The following is a 20,388-nucleotide window of genomic DNA, read 5'->3' on the forward strand; positions in this document are numbered from 1 at the left end:
GCATGTGGCACCATCAGAAGGGCCTCCATAGTTGACCTCAGGGACCCGCCCTTAAGGGAGAAGGTGGTCTTTTGGGAAAACCATCTCCCAAGGTGTTCAGAGTCTTTATAAATTGCCACAAGGTCCTCCCTGGTGGCTGTGTGTCTCCTCTGTGCAAAATTGGGCCAGCCAACTCACTCGAGGTCAGTAGAAGCAACCTCTAGTCCATCTCTTTCACCTTCTTTTCTGTTCTTCTTGCAGAGTGGAAACAGCTTCCATGTTTTTGACCAAGGCCAGTTTGCCAAGGAGGTACTCCCCAAATACTTCAAACACAACAACATGGCCAGCTTTGTACGACAGCTGAACATGTGTAAGTACAGCCTACTCCCTGCTGAGGAGAGGTCTGCCATAACTCAGCATGTACCCCTTTCACTTCAGATGTCCCTTTAGTGCTTCAGTGCCTTGAAGGGAGGCAGAACAAGGAGAGCTTGGCAGGACATGGATTGCCTCTTTTAGGAGCTCTAGGGCCAAGCTATGCTCTTGCAAGAGTTATCATTGGGATAACTCTTGGGAGAGTTATCATTGAATTTTTGTCACTCAGTGTAGTGTTTGTCTTTTATCCATGACTGCCTTTTAAAAAAAAGTCAAACATCTGGGTGCATTTCTGCTTTGCCTGCCATAATTTACTTTGTCATGCCCCCATTTGTTCTGTTTTTCTGAGTAAGCATTAACCTCATTTCTCCAGCGTCAATTTGATTGTAGCAGAAAAGAATTGTGTATGTACTAGCTAGTTGTGTATGTACCAGCTACTAAAGTCTCTCTTAAATTACTCTTCAGAGTTACAAGCTGGGGGAAATGGTTGCTTTTAGAGCTCACCAGGGCTGTGTCTGGGGGTACCCCTGAATGTTGGGGGCAGCCTTGATGGCACTGAACTGTAACCATTGTGAGGGGCAGGGGATCTGGTCAAGGTCCCACATGCGTTAGTGGCATCACAGCTAAACTGCTATGTTTTACAGGGCTGGCTGCTGTCAGGGAGTATCTGGGAAACCCTGCAGCTAGAGCAGGTGTGGGCAGTTGCAGAAGGTTGCAGGCCCCTCTGCTGCCCCTTCCCACCGCAGGTCACTCGGCCGTTCCTAAGGCTAGCAGAGTTGAGAATGCCAATTCTAGAAATTAGACTAAATACAGTGGTTTTCATGCGGAGGCACTGGGAGCCAGGGAACCCAAGAGGGTTTGGGGGGAGGCCTTTTTTTGGTTTTGCCTTTCTTCCAACTGCAAATATTTGGGATGTGTGTGGCCCCTGGCCGCTGCAAAACAGGCTGCAGTGGGAAGACACTTTCCCACAGCTGGTCTTGAGGCTTAACCAAGGCCAAACATTATCTGGGACCAGCTGTAATGGCCTTCCAGTCTATCCATGTGCTGAGTTGACTCCTAAAATTACAGAGCCTTCAACAGCAGAATGCTTGAAGGGCTACATCTTCAGCCGGGTTGTTCCTGCTCACTCAGGTCCTTGTGAGGCAGGCCTTGCATCCAGCTGCTATCAGAAACCAGTGGATGTGCCAGAGCAGCCCTTCTCTGCAGTGCCTCTGGAGGCCTCTTTCTCTGGAGACCTCCTTTGCCCCCTTCCTGGGGGCCATTGCGTCACCAGCTGAGAATTGTTTGCTTCTGTGACACTTCAGGCTCTGCAGACCTAAGGTTTTAAAACATTCCCAGGCAAATGTGTGTGTGTCTGTGCTGCTTTTTGGATGTAGTGTTTTGTTTTTTTACATGCCACCTTGACATTGTATTGCAGTAGAAAGGCACAATACAGTGCAGCCTCTTCTAACGCGGGGCTTGTGCTTGCAGTGGGGTGCACGCACCATGGGCATGCACCCCATTCATTTGATTGCAGTGCAGCTTCCGTGTAAAGTGGGAGCTGCGTATGGTGCACCCGCGTATGGAGCAGGCACACTGTATAACTAAAAAAAGAAACTCAGCCATTTGGTTTGTGAGTAAAATCAAAAATCTGACTTGGGCAATACCCTTGTTGGACCAATAGAATATAATAATAATAATAATAATAATAATAATAATAATAATAATAATAATGATTTATTTGTAGCCCACCCCTATCACAGAGAATCCGGGTGGGTGACAACAGTAAAATACATCAAAGTTACAATAAAATCCAAGAAGAAAACAATCCCTATACCCCCCCCCATTCCCAATGCTAAAACAGGATTAAACAGTCATCATCATCATCATCATATTATTATTATTATTATTATTATTAAACATAAAAGCATTAAAACCAGTAAAAACATTAAAACATTCAACTACAATTTGATTAATATGATTAAAAAGACAAACGCTTGGGTCTTTCAGACCTATATGTCAGGCTGGGCATTAGAAGATTTAGGATTGTTTTAAATAATGTTTTGATTCTTTCCTCCTTTTGCAGGGCAGATTGCCATAGGTTAAAGAAAAGGTTGCATACTGTGCCCGATAGTCCAATAAACACAGCAAGTTAGACTACAGGAGGTCTGTTAGAATCAATTATTCCATCTAAAGAAGCACTCTTAAAAGGAGAGATAGTGGTGGACAATAGATTTAAGAATACTTACTTGATACTTACTGCAGAGAGTATTGTTTGAATCTTAATGCTAGGGATGGATGAGATACTAATCATTTTTGGGGGAAAGGGGAAATCCGCCTTGCAAATGTTGTCTTCCTGCAACTTTTATCTTCCCTCACCTCGACTCTGCCTGGCCAGGGATGATGGAAGTTGGAGTCCAGTGACTTCCCCTGATCCCTGCCTGTTGCTTAGGTGCTTCCACTGTGGTCAGCCTGATCCCTCTGAGGTACAGAGTTCTGGACCATATGAACCTTGTCTTCCTCCAAAAGGCGTTTTCTGTGCTTTTCCTCTTGGAGGCCTGTGTTGCATTTTGCTGACTGAGGTAATTGACTTGTGAAACAGAGTCAGCCTCTGCTTTGTGGGGCTGATTTTAGAAAACTGGCTCATAAATATCACAACATTAAATCAGGCTCAGCAAATACTAGTTTCTAGACCTGAAACTAGGGTAGGATAGAGCTTTGGAGATCCAGCTAAGGATCCTGCAAGCTCCACACAATTAAAACTGCAGGTTCAGAGAGAATGTTGTCTGCGTGAAATTCAGACCTGGCTTCTCAAACATTCCCTGGTCCTGTTGCCAAACTGTTTCTCATTCCTTGTCCTTCAGATGGCTTTCGGAAGGTGATTCACATCGAACAGGGTGGTCTGGTGAAGCCGGAGAAAGACGACACGGAGTTCCAGCACCCCTTCTTCCTCCGTGGCCAGGAGCATCTCCTGGAGAACATCAAAAGGAAAGTCACTAATGTGAGTCGGCCTAAACAATGGCTGGCCCAGATTCAAAGGACCTCCTGAGCAGCTCACTGAGGGGCTGCAGGAAGGGGCACTCTTTCCACCAGCCGGTACCTTCCACCACCTGGTTGGGGGGGGGGGGGGGTCTTCCGCTTGCTTCTTGGGGTTTCCTTTGACTTCAGGCTTGGTCAGACAGATAGATGTTCAGTTTCCCAACTGTGGTTGCCCGTAACAAGCAACCAGGTGTGTGTGTGTGTGTATGCATAGAAAAACAAAACAGCTTGTACTGTTTATGGCTAGGGGAAGGTGATCCCTGTTCCTATACTGGGGCTTCTTGCTAGTGAAGTGGTTTGAAACAGGTCTGGTTTAGTCTCTGGCTGAGCTTAAATTATCCTTTAGTGTTTGTTGCATTTCACATCACATTTTGCTGAGCACCTCTCTTGAACTCCAGACTCTCTGTGTGTTTCCAGCACTTGTAGACTCTGTAGTCAGTCGTGTTTCCTAGTGATTCTGCAATTTCAGACTGAGTTGTCATGCTGCATGCATTTGAACACTTTTAGACCAAAGGATGCAACAAAGGTTTTTTTCTCAAGCTGTTCACTATTGGGAAAGGAGAGTAGTTGTTTCTTCTAAGGGATGGGAGAGTCAGGAGCTACCTAGAACCCTTATCTATTCACCACCACCCCCAACACTCTGTTTTTAATGGAATATGAATAAAGTAAAAGAAGTAATTCAGTGTATACATGAAGTTATGGTTTCCATTCAAGATTCATCACTTTTCACACACAGTGAACTTTGTTGTTATTTTCATTGTTAACTGCCTTGGAGAGAACTACATTGGCTATTTTAACACCCAATTTGGGGTGATCTCTTTTGAGCTCTCCACTGTATTTATCATCCTAAAAAAAAATTGGTACCAGCTCACTGCCCACCTCATTGCTCAACCGTGATTCCAGATCGTTTCTGAACAAGTTAAAAATCCCAGTAAGGATGCTTGGATATTCCAGATACAAGTCGTTTGCCTGTCAGTGTGATCAGTCCTCTCTCTTTCTCTTCCCACAATGTACACATACACATATATGACTCTGCACATGTGCAAGGTAGATGCAAGCAATATGCAGCTGTGTCTGGAACATCTGTAGCAACCTTGCTAGGGAATCTAGGAATGCAGGAGCTGAGTTGCAAAGCAGACAGGTGGGGTACATTCGAAACCAAGGGAAGCAAAATTGAAATTGGCAGCAATGCCCTGTTTGTGTGCTGTGCTGACAGACAGCATTGATCCTAACACTGCTGCCCTTTACCTTTGGGGCTGCCTGGGGAGTTGTGGTGCCCCGGAAGTGGGGCCTGTGTTGTTCTTCAGCTCTCCTGGCCACAGGCTGCCTTTTTGGATTGAGAAGAGAAACTGCCCTGTGCCTCCAGTGAAGGATGCATGGCCCTCTGTTTTCACATTTGGAAGTGACAGGTCATGGTCAGTGATGAGTCTCTCCCTGCTTCTAGGTGTCCAGCATAAAGAGTGAAGATATCAAAGTTCGCCAGGACAGCATGACCAAGCTGTTGACAGACGTCCAGATGATGAAGGGCAAGCAGGAGAGCATGGACTCCAAGCTGATCACCATGAAGCAGTACGTATGCCACCCTTGACAGGGGTTGGGGCAAGCTGGGCCTCCTGTGTTTAAAGGGTCAGCTGGGATATGAGTCTCCCTTGCTCTGTACTCGAGCCCCCTCTGCTGGCAGATTCCATGGCGGCCATTTGAGTGCTGTTGCAGGGGCTGCAATGACTCCTTGGCAGTCTTTCTTGCCAAGTGCTGCTGGGCTAACCTGATTTTTGTCTTGATTCCTTTGATCAGGCCTGAGAAAGTTCTATCCCATCTTTTTCCCGCCACCCAGCATGATGTGGAACACAAAAGCCAGACACCACAAGAATAAATAGCTTCTAAAAATGCCAGAACTCAGTTTAGAAACAGCCTACACTAAGGGGCTGTACAGGCCACCCCTTTTAAAGCCAGATCGGGGGCGCGGCAACCACACGCCGCAGCCCCAATCTTGCCTTTCTGCAGAGCAAAAAGAAGCCACAAAAAGTGCTGCAGAAAGGGAGCCATGGCAGCTTGCACCATGGTTTTTCTGCTCTCCTTTGGCACTGTGTCATGTAGACATAGCACCAGAGGAGCACCGTGATGCTGTCCACTGTGTGTTGTGGCACGTGGCGTTATGCCAGCCTGGGGGCGGAGTGGAACTGTGCGTTATGTGGATGCCACGCCCTGACTCCACCCCCAGGCCGGCCTTAATGGTTGGTCTGTATAGCCCCTATGAGTCTCATCCAAGTCCCTCATCCTTCACAACAATGCTACCCAGTAGGGCCTTGACTGGCTTACCTCCCTTCTGAGGTAGAACATGCTGGGACCTTCGTTTTTTCAGGTGTGACATTAAACAGCTCCTAGCTTGATCCAGTTTGGGATGAATAGATCTAGCAAGGCCCCACCCTGAGAACAGCTGGAGAGGCATTCAGGATGGAGCCCCCTTGCCAGAAAGGTCATGAAGGATAGTGGGAGAACTAGGTAGTGTTTGCTGAGCCTGTCCTGTTTGAAGCCCAAGCTGTGCCTTGCATTTTTTTTTCCTCCTTGGAAGTAGCCTAACAACCAGCACAACTAAGCCAAATGTGATCACCCAAAGAGGAAAGTGAGAATGTTCCCTCCTTTGCTTTTTTTAGCAAAGCAAAGAGGAAAAAGTAGGTTAGCTTTATCTCTTCAATCGTGTGGGAAGTAAAGTGGGCACAATGGACGTTTGTGCATCCTGAAGGGCAGCCCCTGCCCAGCCTGTGTTGCTCAGCTCCCCAGCAATCCTATCTTGCCTCCAACCCCAGTCAGGCATGCTTTTGCTCTCATTTTTCATTACATGGCTGTCAGATGGGATGCTGCCCTTCAATGCCCCTTACATTGCAAGAGTCTTTTAAGCCTCTCTGTAAAGCAAGGTGGAGGGATGAGATTTCTTTAACTTGGTTATTGCAAATCCCATTTGACTTAAATGGGGTGGGTCAGTCAGACTTTCTGGAAGGTGAAATCCGCTGAAGCCAGGCATTCAGCCAGCACTAGGTCAGATTCTGGCCCAGAACTGTGTATACTCAATAAGAGTGAGGGCTTACATCCACATGTGTCTACCCCTCTGTAGCGCATCAGCTGGTGTGCAGGCTCCCCCATGAAGCACAGATGAAAGGGAAGCAGGTGGTTGGCTCCTGTGCCTTGACTTCTACTATAGCCTTGCACAACCTCTCCTGCAGAAGCTTGGGAAAGAGTTTGTGCCTCTTCCACCTGGAGGAAAGTGGCTTTTTAAGGTGGGGTTAGATGGAGACACTATTCACGAACACTAAACCCTCAAGGTGTTTTCAGTAGTATGGCCTACAGTGCCAGGAGGCATGCTGGTGAGAATTTCATGGCTGTGGGCAAAGTGTCCCCGTTTTTATTAATTATTCTGTTTTTTATATCTACTCCCAGAGCGGAAGTTTTCTGGACAGCTCAAAACAAATATAACATTAATCCAGTATGCTAGTAGGATTGAAAAGAATTTTAAAATGAGATGCCCTGTTTTGTTTTGTTTTGTTTTAAATCTGTCTGCAGGGTCTCGGCCTACATCAAAACAGTCAGGCTCCACAGCTAGAGGCAGGGCTGTCAAGCTGGCTCCAAGCTTTTTAGGGCTATAAAGGTGAGGGTGAGCACTTTAATGTGGGCCTGACAGTGAACTGGGTGCCATTGCCTCTGCAGAGGTATAGATATAATGTGTTGAAAAGCACACTTGAGTTATTCAACCAGGCAGCCCTGCTCTGGGCCAGCTGCCATTTCTTAGAAGCAGCCTTCCACGCAGCACATTGCCATTGTCCAGATGTGGGGTGGGCTGCCAGGGCCACAGGTAAACGTGGCTGGGCTGTTTCCATCTGTGCCAGTCAAAGCTGATGAACGGCAGTTAGCTATAGGGCTCATGTGAGTCTCGAAGGACAGGGCTGGATTAATAAAACACCCCAGGATTGCCAGCCTGACCTTTTAGGCTGGGGTGCAGCCTCATCTCGAGCAGGCTGGGTGCCTCTGATGCAGCTGGGTGGACAAGCAATACCACCTCTCTCTATGGTTTCAGTTTCTTCATCCCCATCTGGTCCCTGACCCTTTCTTTTACCCATGTGTAAAAGTGTGCCATAGTGGTTTGAGTGTTGTACTACAATGCTGGTGACCAGAGTTTGATTCCTTCTTGGCCATGTAAACCCACTGGGTGAACTTGGGCAAGTAACACTCTCTCAGCCTCCGAGATTAGCAGTGGCAAACCTCCTTTGAAGAAATTTGTCAAGAAAACCCCATGAAACCTTGGGGTCGCTGTAAGTCTGAAACGGCTTGAAGGCATGCAACAACAACAAAAGTGAAGGGGAGCCAGCATGATGTAGTGGTTTGAATGTTGGACTACAGCTCTGGAGATCAGGGTTCAATTCCTAGCTCAGCCATGGAAGCCCTCTGGGTGACCTTGGGCAAGTCTCATTCTCTCAGCTGCAGAAGAAGGTAAAGACAACTCCCTTCTGAACAAACCTTGCCGAGAAAACCCGTGACAGGTCTACCTTAGGGTCGCCATTAGTTGGAAACAACTAGAAGGAAGACAACAGCAACAATGAAGAGGTAGGGTTCTGCAGGTGTGAAGGATGGCTCATATCGGTGTCAGCATGAAGTCTGAAGCTTGCAGATTCTGCTTTTCCTGGAAGATTAATCAGTCGTCTTCATCAGTCACCCATTCCTGGTCTTTCTTGGGGCAGTGCTGGCCCAGCTGTTCTGTTGCCAGCAGTAGCCATAAATGATGCTACCTTTTGCCATTTTGCTGGCCAGTGTCGGATTGTGCTGAACCACCGGACACTGCTGGTGGCGAGTGTGTGTTTGTGCCAGATGGCATCCTTCCCAGACTTCGTTGCTGGCGGTTTTCCTCAGGTGGCCAGGAGGCACTTTTGCTGAGCCGAGTGCAGGACTGCAGGTCTTCTGTCTGTCCACACAGTTGTGCTGCAGAGCTGATGGATGCACATAAAAGTGGCCTCCCAAGAAGCCTGACCTCCTGTTTTATTTAAACCTAGATTTCTAGACTTGACAGCAAGGAGGTCTTCAGCTTGCCCAAGGCATTCTCTCCCACCTTACTCTGCCGTCCCAAATCTTGGACATTAAAATGGAAGCAAACTGTTCGATAATTGCTGGCTGAGGGCTGCAGCATTTTGCATTGCATTCCATCTCTGTCTTCTCCCTTGCTGGCAGAAGACATTAATCCTAGATCTTGCATGGTTTCTTCTCAGAATATTTTATTTGTCAGTGTAGAACGTGACTTGGGTGTGCTAGAAAGGGGAAGATGAAAAAACCCCAAACTTTGTTCTGTAGCCTCCCCAGTTCTTAAGTATGCTATGAATTGCTTGGAGGAGAAGAGAAAGGCGGCTTCTCCTACACTCATACTCTTACTTTCCCACAAGTGTTACTTGAGGAGCTGGAGAGGCCTTGGTTCTGGGAGAGTGGAGCTGTGGGGTATGAGGGTGCCACTGGAGTTTTTCAGCCTTGCTGAAACCATCAAATGAAATTCCTGGCAACCCACTGACCACAGCCCACTCTTGAGGTTTCTTTTGCTGAAATTCATGTGAAAGGGATCTAGGAGTAGACCCCAACATGGAGATGAGTCAACAGTGTGATGCAACAACTAAAAAGCCCAATGAGATTCTAGGTTGCATCAATAGAAGTATAGTGTCTAGATCAAGGGAAGTAATAGTGCCCCTCTATTCTGCTTTTGGGTGATGCCCAGTGCAGAATGTCAAACAGATCATCGCCTCATAAGATGCAAACTAAATCTTCATTTCAAGTTTAAACCTAAGAGGGGTGGCATCCTAAAGAGGAAACTCCAAGTCAACAATCTTCAACAAGCTGCCATGAGAGACAACTTCCAGGCAAACTTGCAAACAAAACTTGAAGACCATCCTGTCGACTCTTCTCCTAAAGCGCTTTGGCAACTTATCAAAAACAGCATCCTGCAATCTGCGGAAGAATCCTTAGGATTCTCCCTCAAGAAAAACCAAGACTGGTTTGATGAAAGCAACCAAGAGATCCAGGAGCTGTTGGCAAAGAAGAGAACTGCTCACCAGGCACACCTGGCCCAGCCATCCTGCCATGACAGAAAAGCAGCCTTTCGCCTCGCATATAGTCAACTCCAGAACAAGTGGTGGATCAACTTAGCAGAAAAGACACAACACTGTGCAGATCTGGGTGATTCCAGAGAATTTTACGAAGCTCTCAAAGCAGTGTTTGGACCTACATATCAGGTCCAAAGCTCCCTATACAGTACAGATGGTCAAACACTAATCACAGATAAAGCTTCCTTTCTGAACCGATGGGCTGAACATTTCCAAAGCCTCTTTAGTGCCAACTGAGTAGTCCAAGATTCAGCTATTCAACATATGACACAACAACCGATGAAGAAGGAATTGGACATAGCTCCCACTTTGGAAGAGACCCTTAAAGCCATACAACAGATGAAAAATGGCAAGGCAGCCGGGATTGATGGAATTCCACCTGAAGCTTGGAAACACGGAGGTCATGTACAGTGGTACCTCGGGTTACGAAATTAATTCGTTCCGCGGCTAATTTCGTAACCCGAAAAACCTTCGTAAGCCGAATTGCCATAGGCGCTAATGGAAAAAATAGCTCTCTGCTGCCCTCCGGTGGCGGCCTTTCCATTTAAAACAGCGCCGGGGTTTTTTCGTAACCCGAAAAAACCTTCGTAAGCCGAAACAATAAATCCCTATGGGATTTTTTCGTATCCCGAAAAATTCGTAAGCTGGGTAATTCGTATCCCGGGGTACCACTGTACTCCATGCTAAACTCCACGAGCTCCTTGTGAGTTGCTGGGGAAAAGGCGAACTGCCATCAGATCTCCCAGACGCAGTCATCATCATCACCCTGTACAAGAAAAAAGGAGCAAAATCCAATTGCTCAAACGATCGAGGTATAACACTGCTCTCCATCGCTGGAAAAATCCTTGCAAGGATACTCCTAAACAGATTAGTTCCTGCCATTGCAGAAGAACTTCTGCCTGAAAGCCAGTGCGGCTTTAGAGCTAATAGGAGCACTACAGATATGGCATTTGCCCTTAGACGACTGCAAGAGAAATGTAGAGAGCAGAACAAAGGACTCTATGTAACATTTGTTGAACTCACTAAAGCCTTTGACACTGTGAGTAGAAAAGGTCTGTGGCAGATCCTGGAACGACTAGGATGCTCCCTCAAAATGATTACTCTGTTACATGAAGACCAGCAAGGTCAAGTCTCCCGGAGCCCTTTCTAATAACTAACGGTGTGAAACAAGGTTGTGTTCTCGCTCCAACTCTATTCACAATCTTCTTCAGCATGATGCTCCAAAGGGCTATGGCAGATCTCAAAGAAGAAGATGGCTTTTATATACGCTACCGTACTGATGGTAGCCTGTTTAACTTAAGCCGCCTGAGGGCCCGCACTAAGACTCTAAACTATCTAGTCCGTGAGCTGCTTTTTGCTGACGATGCTGCCCTCGTTGCCCATACAGAAGCAGCTCTGCAGCGCCTAACATCTTGTTTTGCAACAGCTGCAGAGCTCTTTGGGCTGGAAGTCAGTCTGAAGAAAATGGAAGTTCTCTACCAGCCGGCACCTCAGGAAGAAGACTACCATCCCCACATCACTGTAGGCACATCTGTGCTTAAGTCCGTCCAGCAGTTCACCTACTTGGGAAGCATCATCTCCTCAGATGCCAAGATTGATAAAGAGATCAATCACAGACTGGCAAAGGCATATAGTGCATTCGGAAGGCTTCACAAAAGAGTCTGGAGTAACAAACACTTGAGGCGAAGCACCAAAATCAGTGTGTATAGAGCCATTGTACTGTCTATTCTCCTTTACGGGTCTGAAACATGGGTCACTTATCACCAACACCTACGACTCCTTGAATGCTTTCATCAGCGCTGTTTACGCACAATTCTAAATACACACTGGACTGACTATGTGACGAATGTTGCTGTCCTTGAGCAAGCAGGGATCACTAGCATTAAGGCCATGCTATTGAGGACGCAGCTGCGCTGGGCAGGACACATTTCTAGGATGGAGGACCATCGCCTCCCCAAAATAGTATTCTACGGTGAACTCACCAGGGGTCAAGAGCGTAAGAGGGGCGCCCTAAAGAAGAGATACAAGGACTCCCTGAAACAACATCTCAGTCTTGGCCAAATTGATCACCAACAATGGTCCGCCCTGGCCTCGCATCAGGAGGCATGGAGACCACACTATCCACAATGCTGCAGCCTTTTTTGAAAGCTCATGCCGAACGAATCTTGAAGTGAAACGACAGCGCAGAAAGAACCACAACCCGGAAACATCACCCAAGGAGACTTTCTGCAACCAGACTTGTTTATCTCAGATTGGCCTTTTTAGTCATCAGCGCACTTGTAGAAAGCGCGAGATCATGAGTTCTTCCTGAATCTTCGTTCGCGAAGCAAAGCCAGAGAGAGAGAGATTCTGCTTTGGTCAGACCTCACCTGGAATAATCCTGTATCCAGTTCTGGGCATTACCTTAGGAGTCTTTTCCAAGCGACAGATGTGAGGGGTGGTGGATGGTGAAACATGGCCGTGGAAATGGGGAAAGCAAGCGGCCCTCTTAATACTGCGAAACATATCCTCAGGCTATGGCTGCCTGGTGAACAAAGGTCTTGATGGCTATCTTTTGTCTAAACTGAAACTTACACAATGGACACACAAAGAAGAGGTCTGACACTTTTCAGGGGAAGACAAATATCTAGATGGCAGAGTTTGTTAATACAATCACTTGCTCATTAGGAGAGAGGCTACTTCTTTTGTCCTCATCTCTTTGGGCTGCCTGCGAAACTGGTAGGGCAACTCCCAGAACTGGTTTCTTAAGGTTTAAATCTCCCCTTTTCTATGACCAAGTCCAGCAAGGCAGGCTGGCTACGTGGTCAGCTCGCTTTTAGGGTAATGGCGGCTTGCGATGGGTCAGTCAGGGGTCATGATTTTTGATCGCTTGGCATCCAAAATTTATATAAAACCAAACTCGGTAACACCATGAAGGCCTCTTAAGAGAGACTGACAGTGCTGGGTATGTTTAGCCTTGAGAAAAGATGGTTAGGAGGTGATATGATAACTCTATTTAAATATTTGAAGGGATGTCATATTGAGGAGGGAGCAAGCTGTTGTGAATTTGGCTAAGCACCCGCTCATTCCTTAAATATCCTTCCCCAGGCTTCCCCTGCATGGAATACTCTCTTCACATTTCTAAAAATTGATTTGATGCAGACCATTTAGTTGCTTCAATGTTCTGTACCTCTGTGTCCCTTCCCTGTGAACTGCACTTGGATTTTTCACTCTGGAAATTAGAAAACACAATGCCTCTACTGTCAGACCTCCAGCCCCATGTCCAGAAACAGGCCAGCACATCCTCCAGAGCATTGGAGGGCAAAAGTCAAATGATCATGCTCCAAAGCATTGGTATGGAAAAATACTTCGCTTGTGCACAGTAGTGCGTGCGTGAGAGAGGGGGAGCACTGGTGATCTGAAGCAGGGAAATGTTAGCAGGGAAAGGTGAAATAGCTTTGAGACAAGAGGCCCAGGTGGCTCAGTGAGTAGAATGCTGGGTTTTGGGGCCTTGAGTTCAAATCCAGCCTTGCCGTAGTCAAAGCCTTCCTGGTGAAAAGAGAATACAGTACTGTATTATCCGCCATGTGGATGACAGGCTGAGGACCTGTTGAAATGAACATCACAGGCGACTTGATGGTTTGAACAGCTGGCACATTGTTCTGAAGCCAGGATGAGGCTGGGACTGGCGTTGTGAGAGCAGGTGGGCTTTGGCAGGCTTTTGCTTTGGAAAATCTTCCCTGGGCCTTCCGAGGAGCTCCACCTTCCTATGGCCTCCATTTCCCCTTCCTGTGTTTCCGTTTGTTTTGGATCCCAAACTCCTCCTAAAAATGGAATCTGTGAGCCAGAAGCTTCCTTTCAGAGATGCGGGGGTTTTTTGTAAGAAAAAGAGTCTGGAACATTTGTGGTTTTAAAACCTGAGAGCTCCCCTTTTAAAAGCTGCCCTGAGCTCTTTCGTCACAGGGCCTGTCACCCTTAAGGCAAATATTTCCCAGTCGGATCCTGAAATGCTTCAGGGACAGCAGGGAAGCTGTTGTATCGTCAAAATCTGGAGTAACAAACCATAGGCCTGATTTCAGGTCCCTCTTCCTCCGGGGCTTACAGCTGGACAGGGTTGAGAAAATGGCAGAGAAGCCTTTTGCGTTGTGCCTGCTATAAAGCAGTCCTTGCAAGGATTACATTCCAAGGGCTATGTCAGGCCCCAAAAATCCATTATTATGGATTTCAGTTTAAAATACATTTCATCCACAACTTCAAGACAGGAGTCTTTGTTGAGGATATTGAAAAAAAATCCCCCTAGAATTTCAACTCTTCAGGTTGCACTGAATACAAACTCTTCTGACCCTATAGTTTTTTGTGGGTTTTTGGGGCTGTGTGGCCATGTTCCAGAAGTGTTTATTCCTGATGTTTCATCTGCATCTGTGGCTGGCATCTTCAGAGAAAGACCTGAAGGAGCCAGCCACAGATGCTGGTGAAATGTCAGGAATAAACTCTTCTAGAACATGGCCACAGAGCCTGAAAAAACCCACAAAAACCTATGGATGCCGGCCATGAAAGCCTTGGTCTTTTGACCCTCTTTTCTGTCATCTGTTTGGGAATCTGGAATAGTGGGTTATTCTCTAGCCTCAGGAAAACAGCAGAGCCAAAATGGCCTTTGGTTGTAGAATACATTTTGCTGGCCTTCCCATAGAAAGAAAAAACAAATCTGCCAAGTGGAGGGGTTCGTTTCAGACCCTCCTCTTGGTTCCTGGCTGCCAGGGGGGAGGCCTAACTGTGAAGATTTACCTTCACTAGCTGACAGCAGAGGACATTTCCCTTTCTTTTCAGTCCCAGATCATTTCCTGTTTGAAGCCGGTGGATGGAATTGGATTGTGCCTGCGGGTGGACAGTTGGCTCTTTGAGACACTTCTGGTTTCCCTGAGCAGAGGGGCATGTCGGGCTCTCTCTGTGGCTCTCAGGCAGTGTGCCCACCATGCCCCCCACAGCCTGTTTTCCTTGGCATGTTGGCTGTGCCAATGGAGGGGCTCTCAGAGAGGGAGGAGATGGGGAAAGAGACTCATAGAATGATAGAGGTGGAAAAGACCCCCAAGGGCCACCCTGTCCAACCCCATTCCACCTTGCAGGAAGACACCATCCAAGCCCTTCCTGTGACAGGACGTTTCAACAAACTCTGTTTCAAAACAGCTTCCAAAGAAGGAGACCACTCCGCACTCTCCAAGGCAGCTGTGTCTTCCGCTATGAAACAGCTCTTAATGTCAGGAGGTTCTTCCTAATGTCGAGGTGGAATTTCTTTTCCTTTAGTTTGAATGCATTGCTCAGTGTCCTGGTCTCTGGAGCAGCAGAAAACAAGCATGCTTCATCTGCAATTTGGCATCACTTCAAATATTTAAACAGGGCTATCATGTTCCCTCCTAACCTTCTCTTCTCCAACCTAAACATACCCCAGCTCCCTAAGTTGCTCCTCAGAGGGCATAGTTTCCAGACCTAGAAGTTCTTCTTTATTTGTTTGTTTAGGGTGTTTCTACCCCACTCTCCAGCCACAAAGCCTCTCAGCATGGCTTACAAATGGTTAATTAGATGGTGCCCTACCCTCAGGCTTACAATCTAAAAAGACATGACACAAAAGGAGAAGGGAATGGCAGTGGGGAAGGGATCAGGTCTAGGTCTTCCTAATGTTTAGTTGGAATCCATTGCTCAGTGTCCTAGTCTCTGGAGCAGCTGAAAGCAAGCTTGCTGCACCTCAATGTGACACGCATTCAAATATTCAAACATGGCCATAATGTTCCCTCTTAACCTTCTCTTCTCCAGGCTAAACATACTCAGTTCCCTAAGTCGCTCCTCTTAGGGCTTCCAGACCATTCACCATTTTGGTCCTCCTCTTCTGGACACGCTCCAGCTTGTCCACATCCTTTTTGAATTGTGGTGCCTAGAACTGGATGCAGGATTATTCCAGGTGAAGCCTGACCAAGGCAAAATAGAGTGGTACTATTTCCTCTGCTTCCACTGATATTTGCAAAGTTTTTCATCTCTGCAAGAAAGGGAGGCTGGGGCCTTCCGCCTTTGCAAGGCTTGGCTGGGTCGGGGCCCTCCGGGAGCAGCAGTGCATCCGCAGCCTTAATTCTAAACAGATTGCCGAAGGCAAGGGGGGTGGCTGGGGTGACTGCACCTGTGTTTATCGGTGTCCTCTCCCCTCCTGGCCACCGCCGCCATCTTTGGGGGCTCCCATTTAGCTTGGCTTGGCGCATGAGGCTCTGCCGCTGGGACATCACAAGTACTTCCTCCTGGCCAGACTGCGTTTATAAGGCCCTGCCGTTTTAACAAGGCCCCCGTTGCCCACAGAACGTCAAGGTTTAAAGTTTCTCCTAGTAAAAATAAATCGGAGCAGACACCCTTCCCTGGCCTTTTGCCGGTGCTGTCCTTCCCCAGAATTAGTTTACCTTCTGCACCAATCCCTCCCCCCTAAATCATACCAAATAATAATTTTGACCCATGTTGCTCTCTTTATGGTTCCGCTGTTCCAAAAGCAACAATATATATTATCCTTTTGACACTCACCAGAGGGATATTTTGCATCGGAACATTTGCTGAAAAGATTGTGTCTGTCAGTAACGGGGCCGAGAAAAGCTGAGCTCGGGATTAATGGAGCCAAGGAAGGGCCGGACGGATGGCCAAGCTGCAGCCCCCTCCCGCCTCAGAAAGGCCTCCGTAGGGGAACAGGGAGGAGGGGGCGCCTTCACAGGCAGCTCTGGGGGTAGTTTGGGGGGGGGTCCTTCTCTTTGCCCTTCCGTTTGTGCTTTTGAACACTAAAGTATTGGTTTCAGCAGTGTGTGGCAAGCCAGGAATGAAGCTTACTCCAAAGAGTGAAGAACTACAGTGTGTGAGGGGGGCTTGTTTAAAGCTGCCAGGTAGCAGTTTGTCCATCTGCTGTGCAGACCAGGAGATGGGCATCTTTAAAAGGCCTGGGAGCCATTTTCACCCTCCTCCTGGTCCTTGGTGGGTTGCACCTTTGACCCCCATGCACATGCACAAGTGAAGAAGCTCAGTGTTAACATGACACTTGTGCCTCAAGAAGCCTTCTGATCACTTCTGCTTTGCACCAGGGCAGGGAGAAATAGTTGGGCCTTCCACCCATTCTGATGCTCAGGTGGTTGCCTAGGTGCAAGAGTTTCTGGAAGACCGTGCTGTATCTAGCCTGTGGGCAGCATTTTGCCCATCCTCTATTTATAGGCTGATGATCTCTTCCTGAGATCCAGTGTGGTGTTGTGGTTCAAGTGTTGGACTATGGCTCTGGAGGTAAGGGTCTGATACTCGACTAGGCCATAGAGACCCATGGGCTGACCTTGGATGAGTCACACACTCTCAGCCCCAGAAAACCCTGGGATGGAGTCATAGCAGGCTGATTATTATAGGCTGATAATCTGAGCATGGTGTTGTGGTTTGAGTATTGGACTACGACTCTGGAGACCAGGGTTCGACTCCCCACTTGGCCATGAGACACACTAGGTGACCTTATACAAGCCGCATGCTCTCAGGCTCAGAGGAAGGCAATGGCAAACCAAGAAAACCCATGAAACCTCTGAGTTGCCGTAAGTCCAAAATGACTTGAAGGCACACGACAACAACAAGGGTCATCTTAGGATCTGCAGAAGCCAGAATGAACTTCCAGACACACGACAACAACAAAAACCTCTTCCCACCCCAGAGGTGAGGAGAGAGGGCCAAACTAGGCAGAGGCACCAGAGGGAAATACTGCTGTGGGAGAGCCTGAGTTGCTCTAGCTGCCAGACAGCTGGCATTTAATGCCACTCTGTCCCAGCTGTATCTTATGTCCTGTCCTCTCATTCCAGAGGGAAGCTTGTTGTGTCCTCCTCACCTTTGGTAAGGGCTGGCATACTTGGACCCTGTTTATCCCACCCGTTCTTTCTTCTTTCCACGGCTATTGCCTTGTGTGCTTTGTTGGACAGAAAATCCCAGCTGCCAAGTTAGTCTGATTGGAAATCTCTCATAATGAAAGCTAAGTGTGCCAAGGCAGTAACAGGCCTCTGCATTTCACAGAACTCTTCTTCAGGGCTTGGTCTCTTTAAAAGAGAAACTCCAGCACTGTCAACCACTTTTGTTTGGTAGGAAACTGTATGGCATGTACAGCACTGTGCCACCTTACAGTGCTTTATGAATGAACTATAATAATATAAGAGTAATCAGCAACAACTGTCTCATAAGAAACAAACAAGCTTCATTTATATACCGCTTCATAGCGCCTAAGCAGTGTCTAAGCGGTTTACAACTATAAGCTAATTTGCCCCCAACAATCTGGGTACTCATTTTAGCGACCTCCTTGGAAAGATGCAAGCCTGAGTCAAGCTTGAGCCCTTTTGCTGGTCTTGAACTCGCAACCTTATGGTTCTGAGTGAGTGGCTGCAGTACAGGCAGCATTGAACCACTGCGCCACCAGGGCTCCTGAAAGCAAGAAATCCCTCCCCAGCACAGGCAGCTGAGAGAGGAGGGAAGAATTTGTGAAGGAGAACTCTTGCTTTGGTTCAACAGTCCAAGGCCCCTCTGTCCTTGGAGGTGAGGCCATCCCTGTGGTGGAGACCTCCTAGCTTCCTTCCCAGGTGTACCTTAGGAGTAAGGTTTCCTGCCATCAAGACAGTCAGAGAGATGGGGAGATGACCTCTTGGCTTCTAGCCTCTTGGACTCTTCCTGCCCTAGCCCCACCTTGTGAGCAAAGAGATGGGCTCCATGTTGCTGCTGACTCCCTCCTAGCCTTCCTCTTTCATGCACCAGGAAAAGCGGCCAGACAGTTCTCTTCTTCCTCCCCGCTTATTCTCTTTTCTAGGTTTCAGACATAAGGTTCAGGTGCTTTCTTGACAGCATCACCTGAGAGCATCTGCAGTTTCCAAGCATGTTGGTAGCTGAAGCTTTCCGATCTGAAAAGAAGCTCTAGTCCCCCTAATTCTTTCTTGGGGTTGTGAAGGGAGGGAATACTAGACAATCTCCTCATGCTCCATGGGCTGGGCAGGTGGTAGCCAAAGGTTCAGTGCAAGTGGCCCAGTCTGATTTTGCAGCCTGCATGAAGGGCCACCTTCCTTCTGACACCAGTCTGCCTGGCCTCTCCTGCCTGAGGCAGATACTGTGGGCCAGGCTTTTATGACCTCTCAATTAGGCTATTGTAATGTGGCGTGTTATGGCCTCCCTGTGCACAGCACCGCATGGGCTCCAGCTGTTCTGGCCGGCTGTGGTCCTGCTGCATGCGCTCTCAGAGTCACTGGGGACTCTGCTGGCCTGGAGTCAACCGTCAGCATTGGTCTCAGTGTTGCTTTGATGGGCTCCAAGCAAGGCGTTCAGTGTGTAAACTCTCTCTCGGTCTTCCTTCACCCCTCCCCAGTCTGCCGCCGCCTTCTTGCGCAGCTGTGCTTTGAGCTTACTTACTGCTGGAGCTCATCTGAAGCTGGTTTTATTGGCCATGCTGTTGTATAAGGTTAAGGGCCTTTGGGGCCTTAGTTTATTACTAGGGGGGGAGAGAGGAGGCACAGATGTGTCACATGTTAGTAGCCGCGACCTGAGAGATTGCCAAGAAATTCAGTGCCCCTTGTAGCCCCTTTGCCCACCTCCCTCCTCCCAGGTGCCTAGCTTGCCTGTTTAAAGCCAAGATGACCAGCCACATTCTCCTGTAATAGGCAAAAGAGAGCTTGGCCCACTCTCAGGCACTTCTTTTCTGACAGGATCCGTATAACTGGCAGGCATTTGGGGCTATCAGTATTGTGGATTCTATCCGAAAAGCTAGGAATCTGTGAAGTATCATAGTGTCACTTTTGTGAGCCTATTCTCTGGCAGACTGAATCTCATTCAGATGTGTTGTCAGCTGAGATATTTAAAAATGCTTCAATTATGGATGGGGCCATCTCTGAGAATAGTAGAAGTGAAGATAATAAGAGGTGGCTGTGGCTGATTATAACTTTTCTCCACAAATGAGACTCAAGCCAGCTCACAGATGACAACGAATACAGCAAAATGCAAGCAGCTTCCATAAGTCACTTGTCCAGGACAAGTCATCTGGAGCTCTAGCTGCACTACATTTATTTTCTGCCATGCCAGCAGCTCTGATCCAGATGTTTGTGTCTGATTGATATAGGTTATTTAATGACCTAGATCATGGTTAAAGCTGCCTTGTGTATGGTCTAGGCCTGGGTGAAGGGAAACAAGAGGCCTTTTCATGGACTCCATCTCAGCCACAGGACTCTTTGCCTTAGCAGTCTTCCTTGGCACTCTCTCAGACTTCATTTTCTTATACTTTTCGCAGTGTACTTTTCCTGGCAGGAAGTTCCATAACAGATGATATCACAGATGAGAAGACCCTTGCTTAGCTTCCCTGGGAACTGCCTGCAAAAGGGACCATGAGAATCCCCCTCTGCTACAAAACTGCTGCATGGTCAGCTGTGAGCCCTGACAAGGTACTTGGGCTCCAGTCTGAGAGGTCCATGGCAGTACCTTGAAGATGAATGGAAAGCAAATAGCAGATCACAGCAAGTAGGTGATTCACTACGATGCTATCTTTGTGTAGTAGTGAATAATTGAGCATCAGCCTTACAAGGCCTCTGAGTTATCTTCATGGGTAGCCCAAGCTAGAATGCATTATAGCAGTCAATAGGTGAGCTTACAAAGGTACTGTGACCAGGCTGGAAGGGGAACCAGCCATCGGTGGAAGAATTTACTTGGAGGCACTTGGGTCACTAGTGACAAAGCTGTTTCCAGGCGTACCCTCAACTTATGCATCAGTTCCAGGCCATCTCTTCACTCCTGGGAAATGCCTACCAAGAGTGCACCTTTGAATCAGAAAAACAGAGTTGGAGGTGCCCACAAGGCCATCCAGTCTAACCCCTGCCATGGAGGAGTCTTGTTTATCAGACAT

General features: G+C 47.7%; 1 protein-coding gene across 4 annotated transcripts in view; it reads left to right on the top strand.

The window, feature by feature from the left end:
- Nucleotides 1–20,388, top strand: part of HSF1 (heat shock transcription factor 1) — a 58,041-nt gene that overhangs the window by 10,761 nt on the left and 26,892 nt on the right. For all 4 annotated transcript variants that reach the window (XM_042465572.1, XM_042465574.1, XM_042465570.1 and 1 more), the window contains 3 exons: nt 241–349; nt 3,195–3,331; nt 4,814–4,938. In XM_042465572.1, coding sequence (XP_042321506.1) covers nt 241–349; nt 3,195–3,331; nt 4,814–4,938 — 371 coding nt within the window. The remainder of the gene's footprint in view (nt 1–240; nt 350–3,194; nt 3,332–4,813; nt 4,939–20,388) is intronic.

The sequence above is a fragment of the Sceloporus undulatus genome, chromosome 4 (genome assembly GCF_019175285.1).
Source record: "Sceloporus undulatus isolate JIND9_A2432 ecotype Alabama chromosome 4, SceUnd_v1.1, whole genome shotgun sequence".
Classification (NCBI taxonomy): Eukaryota; Metazoa; Chordata; class Lepidosauria; order Squamata; family Phrynosomatidae; genus Sceloporus; species Sceloporus undulatus.